This window comes from Genypterus blacodes, unplaced genomic scaffold, assembly GCF_046128005.1.
Source record: "Genypterus blacodes isolate CSIRO-AG114 ecotype Tasmania unplaced genomic scaffold, CSIRO-AGI_Gbla_v1 ptg000007l_1, whole genome shotgun sequence".
NCBI lineage: Eukaryota > Metazoa > Chordata > Actinopteri > Ophidiiformes > Ophidiidae > Genypterus > Genypterus blacodes.
The window spans coordinates 3,811,301-3,829,716 of NW_027466821.1; the positions used below are offsets into that span (position 1 = coordinate 3,811,301).

The 18,416-nt window shown below is 41.1% G+C and overlaps 2 protein-coding genes across 3 annotated transcripts; both read left to right on the forward strand.

Moving 5' to 3' along the window:
• Positions 1 to 333: 333 nt before the first annotated feature.
• slco1d1 (solute carrier organic anion transporter family, member 1D1) lies at positions 334 to 10,416 on the forward strand. 2 transcript variants are annotated; one of them, XM_076152291.1, is made up of 15 exons: positions 334 to 455; positions 1,035 to 1,139; positions 2,617 to 2,758; positions 2,877 to 3,009; positions 3,107 to 3,231; positions 3,719 to 3,865; positions 4,012 to 4,110; positions 4,823 to 5,080; positions 6,285 to 6,449; positions 6,978 to 7,173; positions 7,254 to 7,419; positions 7,811 to 7,995; positions 8,370 to 8,434; positions 8,571 to 8,688; positions 8,976 to 10,416. In XM_076152291.1, exons 2-15 carry the CDS (start codon positions 1,089 to 1,091, stop codon positions 9,187 to 9,189), a joined length of 2,064 nt encoding a protein of 687 aa, XP_076008406.1. In that variant the 5' UTR covers positions 334 to 455; positions 1,035 to 1,088; the 3' UTR covers positions 9,190 to 10,416. The 2 variants fall into 2 exon arrangements, with proteins under 2 accessions (XP_076008406.1, XP_076008412.1); XM_076152297.1 differs by having other exon boundaries at positions 437 to 455; positions 1,077 to 1,139.
• A 645-nt stretch (positions 10,417 to 11,061) lies between these two features.
• Positions 11,062 to 18,263, forward strand: slco1e1 (solute carrier organic anion transporter family, member 1E1). Its single transcript, XM_076153521.1, is given in 16 exon segments — positions 11,062 to 12,289; positions 12,577 to 12,856; positions 13,063 to 13,200; positions 13,422 to 13,563; positions 13,656 to 13,788; positions 13,901 to 14,028; positions 14,109 to 14,255; positions 14,493 to 14,591; positions 14,707 to 14,940; positions 15,128 to 15,292; positions 15,523 to 15,718; positions 15,805 to 15,970; positions 16,191 to 16,375; positions 16,497 to 16,561; positions 16,643 to 16,760; positions 16,853 to 18,263. Coding segments are annotated over 14 exon segments (2,265 nt in total). The 5' UTR covers positions 11,062 to 12,289; positions 12,577 to 12,856; positions 13,063 to 13,080; the 3' UTR covers positions 17,220 to 18,263.
• Positions 18,264 to 18,416: the final 153 nt, after the last annotated feature.

Consider the following 18,416-nt stretch of genomic DNA (forward strand, 5'->3'; position numbering starts at 1 on the left):
GTTTGTTGTGGAGACTTGTGATGTTCACAGAGGAGGATATGCAAGCGTGCACACCTTTGTGAGTGTGTGCCTCAGTGTTCCTGCCTGTATGTTGGTGAGAATTCAGTGTACAAGGACCCTTTGAGCATTTCCGGTGATGGTCGAGCATCCCAGCAGACCAAATCACAGTCACATGTAGTGCGTGTGTGTGTGTGTGTGTGTGTGTGTGTGTGTGTGTGTGTGTGTGTGTGTGTGTGTGTGTGTGTGTGTGTGTGTGTGTTTTCTTACAGGGGTTGAAGGCTTTTCACTGACATGATCAACAAGTGCCCAAGTGGCTGGGTTACTGATTACAGATGATGTTATAGTTGGCTTGTGATAAGGCTTGGCTTTAAGCACAAAGTCTAGCCAGGTGCAACAAGCCTTCCACCCGCGTTTCCACGTCCCTCCTTTGTCACAGGACCGTGGCTCCCTGCAAGGTAAATACTGTTTGTGTATTTTCTGATTTTGCTCATGCTCAGATTGCTCCTCTGTGCACTGAGGGGAGAAATGTAAGAAGTATTCAGATTCTTTAAGTGTTTCTTCAAGTTTTCCCAGGGAGAGACAAGATAATTTAAGCATTTGCAGTAAAAGGCACTGGGGAAGAGGAATAGTTTATTTTAAGTCATGCAGATGCAAAAGATGCAGACCCAGCAACTATGATTTTTAGCTACATATTAAATGCTTAATTTTACTCTGCAAAGAAGCTTAAGTGTGTGTGAGGAAGAAGTATAAATCTTCCCTCTGAAAGGTTGCAGTTACAGACAGTTATAGAAATAAGAACTGAATGTAAAATAAAGCCGCTCCAAAACTGAGCAAGGTTTGATATATGGTGTTTGATTGTAAAGTTATTAAACATGACCTGTAAAGCAAATATCTTAATGTTATACAAGTAGTCAATTCTGTCACAATAAACCAATTATTGCATTAAACAAAAATCCTGACAGACTGCTTAGAATAAAACTGTTCTTTCATATGTTTTTTTATTGTTAATGTGTCTGTAATGTAATGTAATGCAGGTCCTTCTGAAGTCTTGGCCGTTTTTGTGCATCTGTTGACAGCCCATCAGCATCATGAGTGTAGAGTCCAAACAACCACGTGAGGCTTGTTGCTCCAGGTTCAAGGTCAGGACATGTTGTGTTTTCACCGGGTTACAAAATATCTACAGTTAGGAGAAAAATCAATCAGCGTGGTTGTGCGTGTGGTTGGAGTCAAAGTAGGAACATAGGAATGGTAGCAATAAACATTATCAGAACACTGTGGAATCAGAACAACTAATTGACGTCTGGATCACCTCCAATATTTCTGCTGCCGGTTGAGTTGGAAAGAGAGAGGGAGAGAGAGATTATGTGTATCCAGCTCCAGCTCCAGTTTTATAGTGGTTTCATGTTTTATTTCTGCAATAGTATCAATAAAATAGACCTTTCCTTCTGGCATGTATTATAGTATAAGTTGCCAGCTCAATCTTCTCCAGTCATTCTCCAAATAAAATGGAAGAGATTTGTCTGTCTGCGGTGGTAATCGGTTAAAGTTGCACAATGTTAAGTGGAATATTCATGATCCGCCCACATCAGGAAAAAACAGAACACGTAGCAGTGGTGAGGTTCAGACAACACAAGAATGTGCACCCTGCCGCAGCATTAACAGCCATTAGCGCTGGTTGGAAGCCATCAAAGTAGCAGCGTGAGACTTTGCCACCATGCAAACTCAAATCAGAAAAGGTGATGACCACCCCCCACCCCCACTAAAGCTTAAGCTTCCACTATCAGCTTTGGATATGGGTCAGGTATAGGGTCTCTTTTTACAAGGGTAGGGGGGACAAAGAAGCATATCAATATATGACAAGCACACTCAGATAAGGTTTACGATCAGTGAACTGGGTCCTACAAATGAGACAAGAAAGTTGTGATAAAGTTGCCAAATGTAGTTATACATGTATTAGTTCTGCTGTGTCATGTTGACATACCCTCTGGCCATAGTACTACAGGAAAATGATCACATTATCACCTACAGGTAGCATTTAACATTGATTTTGTCTGAAATTACTAACACTTTTGAGTAAAAGTTAAAAAACACCGGATAAATATAACTAAATGAAAAAATTAACTAGAGTACATAAACTAGATTAAACATGGACGAGATGATGTCTTGGCCTGCATCATACATTTCTTTTCTTTAACGATCCGAAAAGGAAGGCTGACACCTAATAAAACAGATTTCTCGCCACTTTTAACACTTAAATCTCTAATCTAACCTGATCTGATCGTCCAGTCAGTGGACGAGAGCAGCAATCATTGTGTGTATTCTGAGCCTAATTAAATGGGAAAGAGTTCGCATTACAATACAGTCATCCGTAACATCTGTTTAATCACAAAAAAGCCAGATTACACTCTTTAATCCTTTATGTGACTAAACGCCTCAGATGTCGACGTTTCGTTGCATGACTGGATTAATCACTTTAGAATCTGTGGAGAGACTAAACGACAAAGCTAACAACACTCACTGCTCATCATTCACTTCACTCAATACCACAGATTGGACCATCCAGATTGTTGTTGTTGTTGACGTGTGTGTGTGCGCGCGCGTGTGTGTGTTTTCCAGCTCCTCCTGGCATCTCTGTCATTCGTATTCTTCGCCAAAGCCTTTGGTGGTGCCTACATGAAAAGCTCCATCACTCAGATTGAGAGGCGCTTTGATATCCCAAGCTCCCTCATAGGAACCATCGATGGCAGCTTCGAAATGGGTTTGCATATTTTGAAATTAAATGGATCAATAATGGATTTTTAATGGTAAATGCAGCATTTTTCATGTACTGCAAGCATTCATTCATTTATTCATTCTGTCATACTTCCCCTTCCCAGGCAACCTGTTGGTGATCGCCTTTGTGAGTTATTTTGGCGCCAAGCTCCATCGTCCCAGGCTGATCGCTATTGGCTGTGTCATTATGGCCGCCGGTTCTTACTGCGTAGCCCTGCCTCACTTCTTCCAGGGAAAGTCAGTAAACACTTTGCCTTATGTTCTGTTACGGGGTTTGCTTTTGGGGGCGTTGATGTTTGAAATGCAATTATTGTGTAATATCTTTGCCTTTTAGCTATATATATGAGACGAGTATGACACACAACACAGGAGTCAACAATAGTGAGATCATCCTGCCATGTACGTCCAACCACAGTACGAGTGCTCCGGGTGAAGCATCTTCAATCGAGACCAAAGCAGGTGTGTAACAAACAAACTGTTTATGTATATATGATTTCTCAGTTTGAAACAGGATGTTCCTTCAACCAAAGACATGTGGCTTAGGTGAATAAGAAGCTCCAAACTGTATATTATAAATGGGTACTACGCTCTAATTGAGCTAAGAGCAGGTCATTGTTCTGCAAGTCACTCCTACCAAACGTGGCTTGTCATTCCAATCTATGATTAAATAAGTCAATAAATGCCTTTATTGCTGCCATAAAATCAATTTGGAATACACTGAAGATCAGTAACAAGTTATACATGCCCTTAACTCTTTTTTAAATCTCTTAATTGTCATTAATAAGCAACCAGTGTTTATGACTCTAGACCTGAGAGCGCTTCATGAAGTCAACACTATTTATGATTTATTTTTATTTACCCCATCATAATCACACTATAAATGATTGACCTTGGTCCAGATGCGCTGTAGTACTTTTCCAGGTGTTAAATTGTCAGTCTTTCCTAGCTTGTGAAGACAGGACTGGATCTTCTATGTGGGTCCTGGTATTTGTGGGCAACATGCTGCGTGGGATTGGAGAGACCCCCATCATGCCTCTGGGTATATCCTACCTGGATGATTTCGCCCGAGAAGAAAACACCGCCTTCTATTTGGGTCAGTTCCTTTTTATTGCTCCTCGTTATCTTCATTTATTATTGTGCAGCATCCGACGCGGCCCGTTCTCCTGCATTAGTTGTGGCGCTTTGTGTTCAGGCCCCGCTCACCCTTCTTTTCTTCCTTTCTTCTCTTCCATTTGCCAGCCTGCATCCATACATTCGGAATCCTGGGACCCATGTTTGGATTCATGCTCGGGTCTTACCTCGCCAAGATCTACGTAGACATTGGCTCTGTGGATTTAGGTATATGACATCTCAAATTTCAGTGCAAAACATACTTTGAATACCCTTGATTGAGAAGAATATTGATTATGCAGTGGTGTGTAGGGTTATGGTTGCTTCTTCTTTTTTTTTGTAATTTGTTTTTATTGAAGCAGATATTGTACATGACATTGTGCATACAGGTGTAGGGAATTTTGGAGATCATTTTTTATATAGAAAGAGGGGGAAGAGGAGAGAGAGAGATAGAGAGAAGGGAGGAAGGTTGTGATATCCCTACTATTGTTGTTGAACTTTATACATAGACCCTGAGGTAGAGTACAAGTGGGCTGGAGTTGCAATGATGTCATAGGGTACATACAGAACTTACAGGATGGTTGCTTCTTGAGCACTATTTTTCATCTCCAAAATGAAAAAGAATGAACATTTCTTCTTGGCATGGCTAACATTAAAGGCTAAAATATTTTGTAAACTGAGTGATAACAGATCATGCAATAGTTTCCCAACATTTCATCCTGTTCTCATTTTGTTACTGGTGAATTATTTCCCTGATGGATCAGTGCTGTTGACAGCCCTTGAGCAAGACGTTTTAAAACTTGCAACCTCCAACAAGGTCATGGTAGTTAATACTGGTGACAGAGTATTTGTATTTTGTATTTGTGAGTAGATAAAGACAAACAAACATTAGTTGTCAGCGATTTTATGACCTGCATCTTCACTTTTCTCCGTCTCCCAGAGAGTGTGACCATCGACTATAAGGACTCCCGCTGGGTGGGGGCTTGGTGGTTAGGCTTCATCGTAACCGGCACAGTCATTCTGCTGTCGTGCATCCCCTTTTGGTTCCTGCCCAAGTCTATGCCAAAGCAGGGTGAAGAAAAGAGCAAGAGCAAAAGCACAGAACTTGTCGGTGTGACGGAACAAGAAAATTTCCTACCTGACAGCCAGGAGCACGAGGAGAAAGAGAAGCCAGTCACTTTTCAAGAGCTGGCTAAAGGTGACGTGTTGTAAGCATATTGAATGCTTTGAGTGCTTATTAGGGTTTCAAAGCAGAGATAATTCATTCTATCGTTAACCAGAGGCACAGGCCAGACACACCAGAGACCAAACCAAGAGTTTAACCCTGAATCCTTGAACACACAAACCAACATGTAACCTCGGTAAAAGTTGAATGACACAGCAGAACAGATCTTTTCCCCCGCTTATTTATGTTGTATCAGCCGTGCCAAACATTACATAACATTAGACAACTACATAACACTGAATAACTATTGTCTCAAATCATACCGCTCACTCGATCTTTTGATTTTTCAAAAACCTAATTTCAGCATGATAGTTTCCACATTGGAAAAGTTCAGTGATCACTTCCCCCTACTCTTCCAGCCATAGTCAACACAATACCAGCGACTCTCCGTCTGTCAATTTACAGCTAATTTCTCTTCTTGGTACGTGACTTTGAATTTATACCAAAACAAAACAACGAGAAAACCAAATAACGAATCCAGGACGCTTTCCACTTTATTGTACATTAGATTTCAGATTGGCGAGAAAAAACAAATAATGGCTCATTTACAAATTTTCTCGTTTTTGTTTCAAAACCAAAAATAACAACAGATGAATGTGTCCTCGGTCCAAGCGTAAGGAGCTTAATGGAGGCAAAGCAAGGGACCGAAAATGAGAACTAAAGGAGGGAGGTTTAATTGGTAACACCTGTGCTTGTCCAGTCAGATGATCTGAGTGTGGATTTCTGACACTCCCAATGTTTCATTAGTCCTATATGCATTATTAGAAATGCTTAGTGGTATAAATTAAACATACAAAATTATCATATTAAATTCTGTTGATCTGTGGGGAAATGAAGTTGATGCGGCAGAAGAATAGTAAACAAATATTCAATTGGAATAGAGTACATGCGATTGTGGGGTTATGTAACATAACTCTATGACATACCATTCCATAACCACATAATTATATCGTGATAATGTAATGTTACCTATATGCATTACCTAGTTCCATTAGGTTATGCACAAAAGTATGCCAAAGCCAAATCTACCATAATGGAATATAGGCAAAATCTATAAAAAAGATCCTTTATGTGGTATTATACTAACTCTATTTCTATAAACTGGCTTGTAATCTCAGCTGTAATGCCCCTGAGTGATCTTCATTTAATGCTGGCCTCTGTTTTTGTCATTTACCAGATTTCGTCCCATCTCTGAGGAGGCTTTTCAGGAACAGCGTCTTCACCCTCATGGTCCTCACCAACCTGGTGGCTGTGAACGGCTTTATTGGCCTGATCACTTTCAAGCCGAAGTTCATGGAGCAAATTTTTGGCCAGTCTGCCTCCAAGGCCATTTTCCTCATAGGTACGGCACGCTAACATATACAGTTTGTGTTCCCTGTACTCCTACTGAACTTTGTAGCTCAGGGCACCAGAAACAATGATGTTGTTGTTAGGAAGTGTGATCGCTAGAGATAAAGTGGAGTTGAAATGTAAGTACTAAGCAGCCCCCTGTCTCTGTGTGTGTTTGTACAATATGTGTGTCAATCAGAGGAGACTGTAACGCAAAGAGACCCACTGTGCTATGATTACATTGTAGCTTTTTATGGCTTTTTACAGCAGCGGGGCTATGAGTACTTCAATAATACATGGGCCACATATTTAGTGTGTTGTGTTCTCTCTTGTGTTTGCTATTAAAAGACACAATGAGTGCAGAGTAGAACTGTGATTTGGTAGTAGTGTATAGCAAAACTATCCAATCACAATAGAATTTCACAATAGAAAATCACACCACATTGAGTATAAATGGCACCGTAAAGAATTTCACATTATCACCTACACATGAGTCACACAATTGCGAACCAGACCTTTTACCTTCCATCTATCCGTGCAGGTGTAGGCTCACTTCCAGCCGTAGCTTTGGGCATCATCACTGGAGGATTTATCATGAAGCGATTCAAGCTGGGCATCGTGGGAGCAGCCAGGGTGGCCTTCGCTGCCAGCGTCTGCAGTTTCAGCCTGCAATGTACCCAGTACTTCCTCCACTGTAGTAACCCAGAGGTGGCAGGGCTCACCGTCACTTATCAGGGGTGAGTGACCAGTGACATGTAGAGTACAGACATAAGTTTGTGTTAAGTAAAGACTACTTACTGTTAAATGTTCATTCAAGGGCCCCTCAGGTTTCCTACAACCTGAGCACAATGCTGTCACAGTGCAACACGGGGTGCTCCTGCTCAATGAAGCACTGGGACCCGGTGTGCGCGCACAATGGCATGACGTACGCCTCACCCTGCCTGGCTGGCTGCCACAGCTCCACGGGGAAAGGCAGGGAGATGGTAAGACAGCAGCTTGCTTACACACTCTCAATACAGATAAGACTGGTTCATTACTTCCAGTGTAACGTGTGCAGCCCCTAGAGGATGCAGTATGTCATTACACAGTGAGTAGTGATAAACATTCTGATGATTTGATATTGTGCCTATGGGTGGTGCAAGAGGAGAGGACGATCAAAAGGGTTTATCCTCCTGGAAGCATGAATGTAAAGGGTACATTTCAGTGCAACTAACCAATTTGAATATAATGATATTGGCCTGAGGATGGCTCTTGTAGTGAGTGTCCCATACAGAACAGTTTATAACATTTTAAGAAACACAGCTTTTTCATTTCTCAGTGACGACCTTATATCCCACAAATTTAAGTTGACCTCCTTTTATTCTACATCTTCAGGTGTTTCATAACTGTTCCTGCGTTAGAGAGATGATGACTCCAGGCTTGAACATGTCTGCAGTGCTGGGCCAGTGTGCCAGGAAGAGTGACTGCGATTACATTTTCAAATTCTACATGGCTGTGACGATATTGGGGGCCTTTGTGTCAGCCTGCGGGGGCACACCTGGATACATCGTACTGCTCAGGTCAGAAAGAATAAACAGAAGGAGTCAATGCTCACTTCTTGTCTTTAATTGTGGTTTGTTAATACCTGCCAGTGTTCTTTTGATTTTTGTTGTTGACGGGGAGGCTTGAAGTCAGCAAGCTTCAGAATGGTGACTAGAGGGAGAAGATGATCCTCTTTAGGGGCATTTTCACTGGGGAAATCAATGTAATGTGGTCTTATCAAGTATTATTGTTGTTTTATGATGTGACTAGAAATACACAGAAAAATGATTACTTCATATTGAGTCTCAATTCCGAATCCACATGTCCATGCGTATTAAATATCGTGATAAAAGTACAAACTAATATCACATCTTATGTACAATATTAACGTTGAATTTTTCGGCTGTTCCAGGTCCATACAGCATGACCTCAAATCACTGGCTTTGGGTATGCAGACTCTAATAGTCAGAACTCTGGGTAAGTTAAAGATTCCAGGTCCAGATTGCTACCAATACTGTGAATAAATCTAATCCCAGGCTAAAGTAACGCATTTCACTGTTTATTATTAGTATTAATTATTGTCGTATCATGTTGTTTGTTTGTATGTTTTCAGGTGGAATCCCTCCTCCTATATATTTCGGAGCACTGATTGATCGAACATGTTTGAAGTGGGGGACCAAGCAGTGCGGAGGTCGCGGAGCATGTCGACTCTATGAAGCCAACGCATTTCGGTAAATTGAAATCATGATTTTGGATGATATTTAAATTGAAATTGTTATTCTAAAAGTTGAAAGTCAGATTATATTGAGCACAGATGTTTTGTAGGTGTGATTGTGTGTATTTTAGGCCATAAAGCTGAAATGTTTCTGTAAATTGTATTCTTTTTTTATTCATGCAGCCACAGGAGCCTAATTGTTGTAGGGGAAAGCACTTAACCACTCAAAATATCCAATCTTTTAATATATCTGATACTCTTTCCCCCACTCTAATCTACTGTATTCTGATACTGTGATTACAGAATGACGTTCCTGGGGCTGATTTCTGGACTGTACTTCCTAGCCAACCTACTCTGGGTTGGACTCTACTGCCGAATTGTGAAGAGACATAAGAAGTTAGCGTTGAGAAATCAGACCAAAGAAAACGCTCTGGACGGTAATGGAGTGGTCAATGGACACGCTAATATCAACATCGCCAAAAACGACAAAGACAGAGACAGAGAGAGCACCATTTAAGATCTTCTCAAACAAGCAACACCATTCCAGGTGAGGGATGTACAGGTTTTCCATTGTGTGAACTGCAGTACTGCATCCATACTGGTTATGGTATGGTGTCAGCACTCCTTTTCTTCAAGTACCTCTTCCTCACTACACTGCTGCAGTCATTTTAAAGGTCAAAGGGGATCCTGACTAAGGCTTTGTTTCAATATTCACTTAAAAAATGATACCAAATCGCATCACATCGCTGTCACATCACGACAAGAAGATTCAAATCCATCTGGGGCCTCTCTATGTGGAGCTTAAACATTCTCCTTCAGATTCTTCTTCCCAGATCTTTCCTCCCAACAGGTTATGTAAACGGGAATCTCTAAATTGCCTGGCTTAGTTTTTAGGGTTAACGGCACAGTAGGAGAGCTTAAACTTGACCAGTGAACCCATCTAAGCATATGAATAGGAAAATCCGATTGGAATTCCAAAAGGGATAATAAAGAAAATACATGGTTTGTGTGAATAAAAGAGGGATAATTATGAGAGTCAAGGATTGGGGAACATGAGGAGGTGACAATTTGACTTACAAGAGGTGTTTGAATGCTTGTTGTAATATTGCACCATAGATTACTGTCATTGGTTTACAGTCTTGTAACATAACCTCCTGTGCATTGAGAATTGCAGTTTTGGAATTATATCAATGCCAGAAGCATATTTGCAACAGTTCATAATCAGATTTGACATGATGTGTATTTCTGCAAAGGAGGAACTATGTCTGCTGCTTTTAAAGGAAGATCACAATGCCAAACGTTATTGGCATGTGTGATTTCCATCACACACACATTCCCTCTGCCATTCTGGTACCAGGGTGTCAATACACCAATTTTGGAATTCCTTTGTTACCCAAATGCAATACAGAATATCTTGTTACAACATTTCATTTTAGAAAAGTCCCAAAGGTCACTAATGCCCATTTTATCCTCACCACTGTTTGCCTGGAAAAGCGTCACTTACTGTTTAGACGATCATGGACTCGGTGTGAATTGCAAATAAGTTGATCTTGACTTGACTATTTTTTACTCTGTTATATCGTGTAGCTGTTGATCAAGTTCATAGAGTATAGAATTAACTTTTCGTCATGAAGATTTAGTGAGGTGTTGTGTTTTGTTGTTTTATCAACATGTGTCTTTTTTTGATTTTCACGATTATCCTGTAAGCATATCTCCATTTATTAAAGAAGGTGCTACATTTTGACGTTCTTCTAATAATGACTCTCATTTTTATTTTAATTGCAAAGATTTCTACAATGGCTGCGATTGGCTAATTTGATTTAGATAAAATAACTTTCTTCCATTCACCTGACCTGCAAAGATCATGGCAACAGTACAATGTGCAAACCAAGAGGAAATTCTGTAGCATGACCTGAAGAGGGCGAAATATTACAGGATTCATTCAAATGTACACGACTTCATCATGAAAATATATATTTGGTGGTACAGAACTCATTTTGTACACAAAATCATCTTATTTACACCTGGCAGCCCATAGAAAAACGCAGTAGAAAATATTTGCACTTACATTTAGGGTTTCACTTAAGTTAGTGATCATATAAATTTGAGCTTTATGTGTAAATCTAATATTTTACATGTTTAAGAATTCCTTTGTTACACCAATTATATCACTCCAGCTGATGATTCCAATTTCTTTCTTCATCTTTATGAACCTGCTAGCAGCACCTGCAGCACTTTCACCAGCAGGCTGCAGTCTCTGCTACAACATTTGCACTTTAAGATATGCAAATTTCAGTCAGAAATGTTTATGGAGAATTTTTTTTTAAATGTGACAATGAGTCATCTTTGCGCTATGTCACACAAAACAAAGCAAATACTGTTATGATGAATTTAGCTCATCGGTAGGTATCTGTTGGTCTGGGCAGGATGCATTCATGATCAAACCCACCTGGAACTGGATACAGTGATGAAAGATACAAAACTCTAAAGCTAAATGGAAAGTGCAGGAGCCAAATATTGTTTTGTTTTGTAAAAGCAGAATGGTGGAAACATGCCTCTTAGTTGCTGCACAGGAATGTTGAGGAAATTAAATCCTAATCCTTGGAATGTGAGTACAAAAGCTGATTGTATGACCTGCTGCCTGAACTCCCCCCACTAGTTACCGGACTAATATAGAATTCCCTAACACACATAGTTTCCCTGTGCTGTCTTCATCAAGGCAGTGACCAACATTAAAAAATACACAAAGCAGCTCGACACGAGGCTTGAACTTGCACTCTGCATGACAGTGCACACACACAGGTGGGACCAAGTCATTGTTTTGTATGTCTAAATTTTTGTGAGGTGATCCCAAATTTGAGTATCAAAAGTTATATACGTATTCATAAAGTGCAGCTTCAAAACTAAATTCATTGTGGTTGAATTCCAAGTCAGCCTTACTGATCAGCTGTTGCTCGTTACATAATACTGATTGGTTGGCTGATTGTTTGCAGCAGTGAATAGAGATCGGGGTAAACGATGAAATGATGAATGAATCGGACAAAAAAGGCTCCAGTAATAGTGAAGTCACAAGGGATTAATGACAGAATTTATATTCTTACTTGCAGAAATTCAACTCTTAGGTGTAATAAAAGCATTTTTAAAAGCAGACTTACAACTTGATTAAAATACAAAACTGCTTGTCCAAGTCATGTGCCAAAGAGTGTTCATGCGTGACATAGCACAAACTAGTTGTTTGGCAAGTGTGTTGGCAAATACCTTAAAATGTGTATTTTGGGTTTAGAGCCCTTTGACGAATCTGATTTTTTATTTTAAGGGAAATAAATCTAAAGGGTACCAGCAGCAGGCTATTGCAGGGTAAATAAGCTGATTTCTCTCTGTGTGTTCTCTTGTTGCTCCCTTGTTGTTACCCCCCTCCTGTCCTGGACTGGACAGCATGTGTGTGGAATAAAAATGTTCCGGGGCTTTTGTCCTGCAGGTTCCAAACTAACAGTTCTGCCCTCAGACAGGGAGAAAAGGAGCTTGGGGAGGGCATGTCTGTCTCCTCAGGGTAGGGTGAGAGACACACAGCTGCTGAAAGAGGGAAAGCTGGAGGTTGGTTGCTGGACATGCGCAAGGTATTTGATTGCACTTCTTCAGAGAGGCAACAGTGGCTTTGCAAGAGCTACTGTGTCCTAGTTTGTAGCTTAAACCTAAGTTCTACAAAAGCTGCAGGTGACGACTGACCTCTTCTTTCCAGCCTTGCCATTTTACTGAGCTGTGTTTAGGTGAGAGTATTCACCAGGCTGATTGTGAGGATGATAATTGCAGTTATGAGGCTATGACTGACTGAAGAATTAACCTTAAATCTAACCAGTAGATTGTGTGATTTTCTGCAACGTTTCTGCTCTTTCTGTGTTTGTAGGCCACAACTGACAGCAAGGTTGAAACACGATTTCTGCCGTGGGCTTGGCCTGCAGCACCGGAGTGGACTTGTCATTTGAGAAATGTCAACTGAACAGCAGAAATCGCTTACATAACTGCAACAAAGAAACAGTATATTTTTGTTGCTTTAATGTTACAACTTGCCTTTTTTAATGGATTCAGAAGTTTTTTGTCATAACTCCAAGGAACTCAAGTTCTTACCTCCTTGCAGCATTTTAATCCTGGATGCGTTGTTATGATACAGATCACCGAAAACGTTGGTAAGCTGATAATAATGATTAAGCATATTGTACATAGATTTTAGATTTTGTTATATTTAGGTTATTTGTGTATTATTTATATTATTCATGCATTGTTTTATTGTTTGAAGTTGTTTGAAATTGTTTGAGTTTGAAACAGTTTAAAGTGAACAAGACTATATTGTCACAGACCGTCAACATAACCTTTCTGTACTCTATTCATCTAGTTTTTGTGCTGCACCAAGATGCCAGACCTTCAGTGTATGACAGGAGATACAGCAGAAGACAAAGAGAACATGACCAGACAGCAGGAGCTGTGTGTCTCTGACCAGACGACCAGTAAACACCCCATCTCAATGTTGAAGGTGCTCAAGTATCTAAAAAACATTTTGGTTTTCATTTAGAACAGAAAGTTTAAAATCTGAGGTGAAATAGTTCTCTGTGCCTTTCCAAGCACCACTGCAACCCCATCTGCTGGTTACTGGCCACATTGATTATCCCAGAATTGCAATAAGCGTAAAGATTAGATGGTGATCTTATCCCATACATCTCACTTTATTCTGTTATCCCTTGTACTTTTTTTTAGTTCTTCATTATGGCGCTGTCGTTCACCTATTTCTCCAAGGCCCTGGCAGGGGCGTACATGAAGAGCTCCATCACCCAGATCGAGAGGCGATTTGACCTCTCCAGTTCACTGGCTGGACTCGTCGATGGTGGCTTTGAGATAGGTGCCATTTCAGATTAATCCTATTCTGGCATTAATGAGGTCTTCCACCTCTCATTTGATTCTGTTACTGATCTTTTTTTTTTTGGGTGGTAGGCAACTTGTTGTTTCTTGCTCTGGTCAGCCATTTTGGGGCCAGAATGCACCGGCCAAGACTCATCGCTGTGGGCTGTATAATAATGTCCATAGGGGCCCTTCTCACTGCCCTGCCGCACTTCTTTATGGACCGGTAAACAAATAGCAAACCAAATTCTTGAAGATTAATTAAAAGATTAGATTTTAGGTTACAAGTATTTTATCTCTTTTAATCTAACCTCTTTGTTTCAACTATGATTTTCCAGCTACAAATATGACACTGTCATTCAGACTGTACACAATGAGAGCGTGAGCTTTGGGGCCTGTGTGGATCCTCTGAGCCAACCAGAGTTACTGGAAATCCAGAACAATTCCTCTGTGGAGCACACAACCGGTACAAACAGATACTCCTACTTGGAAACATTTGTATTTTGCATTAAATTAAAGGAAAATATTGGTCTTGTCTTCAAGCAGCCTGTGAGAGAGACCCTGGTTCTCAAATGTGGATCTACGTTTTGCTGGGCAACATGCTGCGTGGAATTGGAGACAGCCCAGTTACACCATTGGGTATCTCCTACATCGACGACTTTGCGACAGCTGACAACTCCCCGTTCTATATAGGCAAGGCATCATCGCTTCGATTATTGATTAGAGCTGGATGACAGTTCATTTTGTGTTCCCTGCTGGCTTTTGTATGGGTCTGATGTTTAGATTTTCTCAACCAATACACAAATTCTGCAAACATGGGAGTTAAAGTTCATCCTCTGAAGGATCGCTACAAGGACAAAGGAAGTACTGGTGTCTAAATATACCACATAATGGAAAATATATATGGATAATTTGCTTTGTGATTGTCAGCTTGTCTGCAGACCATTTCTATACTGGGCCCCATGGGTGGTTTGCTTCTCGGCTCCTATTGTGCCAAACTATATGTTGACTTTGGAATTGTTAATGTGGGTAAGTGTAAAGCTCTTTTGATATTGGTGTCACTGTGTGCTGCCTGTAAAATACCTTATTAGCAGGAGAGAATGCTTTACCTGGTTCCACAAATGAAACCTGTGTTTCCATCCAGACGATGTGATCATCACTCCCAAAGATGCCCGTTGGGTGGGCGCCTGGTGGTTGGGTTTCCTGGTGGCCTCTTGCCTCCTGTTCCTCTCTAGCATTCCCTTCTGGTTCCTGCCCCGCTTGTCGTCCAAACAGGGGGGAGACGATGGCAAGTCGCATCCTATCCACCCGACCTCGGACAGGACAGACGCCGCTTGCAATAAGAACCACAACGACAAGCTGAGCGACATAGCTAAAGGTTGCCCCGATCCTCTTCCACGACAAACAAATTGAAAGTTTCCAAGGACTAAAAGTAAAATATGAAACTACTAAAGCATCAGGAGACATTCTTATAAAATGAAGATGGCTCGGTCATAGAATAATTTCTAGTTTCAAGACTTTTAATGCAAACTATAATTTTGGATTTACATTTTATTCCCATGCAGGTTTTCTTCCATCACTCAAGCGCCTGTTGGGGACTCCTGCCTACTTCCTGCTCCTTTGTGGAAGCGTACTACAATTAAATTCTGTCATTGGCCTGACCACCTTTAAAGCCAAATACCTTGAACAACAGTTTGGACAGTCTGCATCCAGAGCCAACTTCCTCATGGGTCAGAACAAATCTATTCCCTTGCGTTAGTAAGGAAATTGAATTGATTGAGTCTATGATTTTGAGATATGAAGGACTGAGAGAATTGTTATTCTGATCAGAAGTTAGTGTGTCTTGGCCCATTCTAGCACTTCTATTTCGAGAAGAATGGATCCCAGAAGGTTTTGTATGTGTTCTGTGTTCCACATTTTTAAACTCCAGCCCCATGTTCCCCTCCTCCCCTTCTTCTAGCTGTGTTACTAGTGCCAGTAGTGGCAGTAGGGATCTTCCTGGGTGGGCTACTAATGAAGAGGTATAAGCTGAGTGTGGTGTCTGGAGCTCAGCTCTCCTTTGCCACATCCATCATTGGGTACATCCTCCTGCTGCTGCAGTTTGGAACCAAGTGTGACAACATTCCCGTGGCTGGGATCACAATCTCATACAATGGGTAAGAGCTGAGACATCAAGGCAAATGTTTTGAGACGATGAATATCCACCCACATCACTCCAATATTAAATGTGGATGGTTTACAGGACAAGAGGTGCGTCATTCGACAGCAATACGCTCTTTGCAGAATGTAACAGAAACTGCTCATGTTCAGCAGAGGACTGGGACCCTGTGTGTTCAGAGAGCGGCATCACCTACATCTCCCCATGTTTGGCCGGCTGCCTCACCTCCTCTGGATATGGCAGGAACACAGTAGGGCCTCATACAGGAACACCCAAACATATTTGATAATGTATGACCTTAGGAATGCTGGACACATACACACATTTGAAGTTGAAATGGTGTTTGAAGTCATTGGTCACATCTTGCATACATGTGCATGTACATTTGTGTCTTTATGTTCAAAGATGATCAAAGCTTCAGTATTGAAACAGTGTTGTTTTTGAATATTTTGCCATAATCCTCCTCCCAGGTCTTCCACAACTGTAGCTGTGTGAGTACTGCCTACCCAGCAGGGGACAGTATGTCATTGAAGTTGGGCCAATGCCCCCGAGCCAAGGACTGCAGTCGCAGCTTCACCTCCTTCATGGCCATATCAGCGCTCAGCTCCTTCATTAACTCCTTAGGATTCACACCAGGCTACATGGTCATTGTGCGGTCTGTGTGCTCACTTGAACTAACTCTAATGTGTGAAAGTGTTTTAGAATTTTAAAATTCAAATCTTGTTTGTAGTTTGAGTGTGTGCAAATTGTGATCTGGTGGTATTTTGTCTTCACAGGTGCATCTCTCCTGACCTCAAAGCCCTGGCACTGGGTATCCAGACTCTAGTAATTAGGACTCTTGGTGAGTTTCTATCACGCAATGTTACTCTCCATCATGACATCATAAATGTATATATGTAGCTGAATCTTGCTGTCTTTGTAGCTGGAATTCCTGCACCGGTTTACTTTGGAGCCCTAATCGACCTTACTTGCCTGAAATGGGTGATGAAGAAGTGTGGGGTCAGGGGAGCATGTCGCATGTACAATGCTGATTTATACAGGTATGCCTCAGACTATAGATGCAGAAATATATTTGAAATTTAAAGACAAGTCAGCACAGCATCAAGAGTGATTTTTTGTTCTCTATTTGTAGGTTCGTCTACCTAGGTTTAGTCACCTGTCTCACCGGTTGCTCACACTTTTTCGGTTTCGCTGTAATCGTCCTCCTCAGAAGACAGTTCCAGAAGCCTGGGCAGGCAAAAGAAGTAGAGCAACCACAAGCTTCTAAAGAAATTGAACTTCACACCTCCCCAAACCCACTGGGCAACTAGCCAAGCACAAGTTCCAAGTCTGAGAGCATTCGAGGAAAGATGGAGGCAGAACTTGAGATTCACACAACAGAGCAACTTCAAGGTGGCAGAATACTCAGCGTACATAACACAGAGGAAGAGCAACAGCTCAAATCCAAGACAGAGACTCAGGATGAGATCATGCCAGTTTCTAGTAATATATGTCACTGAAAGAGATACAGGAGGTCACACATGAGGCCTGTAAGGAGACCAATGCAGAGGAAAGAGAAGATCAGAAGAACATGTTAGGGGAGCTTACCATCACTGCAAAGAAACATAACACACTCAATGTAAGGGGAGTAGCATGTGTGTAGTTTATATGTTCAAACAGAACAGACGGGACCATTTGGACACAATGGAGGGATCAACTTCACCATGGGATAAATTAAATGTAGTCTTATTTTTAAAGCATTTGGCATAACTGGATGCCCACAAGGGCTGAATGAGCTTGGTCACAAAATCAACCCAAAATATGTGGTGATGAAATAATTCATGATAAGTCACTGATATTTTGTGTACTGTAGCGCACACATCTTAGACAAAACATACACGATTTTAATTTCTGTTCTGTTTTAAGACGATAAAGTTTGACCTGCACTCGCCTGATACGCCCACACATGTGTAAGCTGTGGGGGCGTATATAAGCTGTGGTTGATTTAAAAATATCTATGACTCTTAATAGTGTTGTATTGTTGTTATGGTGGTACAATATATTGCTTCCATCTGAGAAGGCTGCAATAATCCAGGTTAAAACAGTGCCTGTGCGGTAGTACAGAGCCTTCAATGAATATTATGGGGGTTATTTTGACAGTAAAGGAAGACCTACCCACCCACGAAGGTGTGTAGGTCACCCACTTATTTTGGGATGCTCTTTGCGGGACTGTGTGGGTGTGCATACAGTTTATTATGATTGATTAAAATTTCTATCACACTCCTAATCCTTGTCCGTCTCAGAAGAATGTTGTAATCAGCCAGATGACGTGAAAACACCTGTGTGGGTGTCTGTGAAATCATGAAAATACTACGCTTTCTTTCTTAGATGAATGAGGAGACATTTTAAGTCTAGGCTGGTGAATTGTTGTATAAGCCTTTTATCTGTTGCATTTAGGTGGGCGAGAAATCTGTCATATTTAGGTTGGAGGAAAAACTGCATGTTTCAGGATCGAATACATCGATACATCCAGCCGTCCAGCCCAAGGGGTCATCTTTTCCATGTAATTAATGCATAAATGCCCCGCATTCGTTTTTACCAGTGCCGGTGACATGAAATGCATGTTTGCGGATGTGATTGCATCATCCGTGTTAGAGAGAGGTTTTATGTTGTGAGTGCTGCTGTTATTCTGTGTTTGTGGGTTGGAGTGGCAGGAA

Excerpts from the sequence above, each read along its gene's own strand:
- slco1d1 (XM_076152291.1), top strand. The coding sequence starts at position 1,089 with ATGAGTGTAGAGTCCAAACAACCACGTGAGGCTTGTTGCTCCAGGTTC. Across the intron at positions 3,232-3,718 it reads TTCAATCGAGACCAAAGCAG|CTTGTGAAGACAGGACTGGA; the intron begins GTGTGTAACAAA and ends AGTCTTTCCTAG. Across the intron at positions 7,996-8,369 it reads GGATACATCGTACTGCTCAG|GTCCATACAGCATGACCTCA; the intron begins GTCAGAAAGAAT and ends CGGCTGTTCCAG.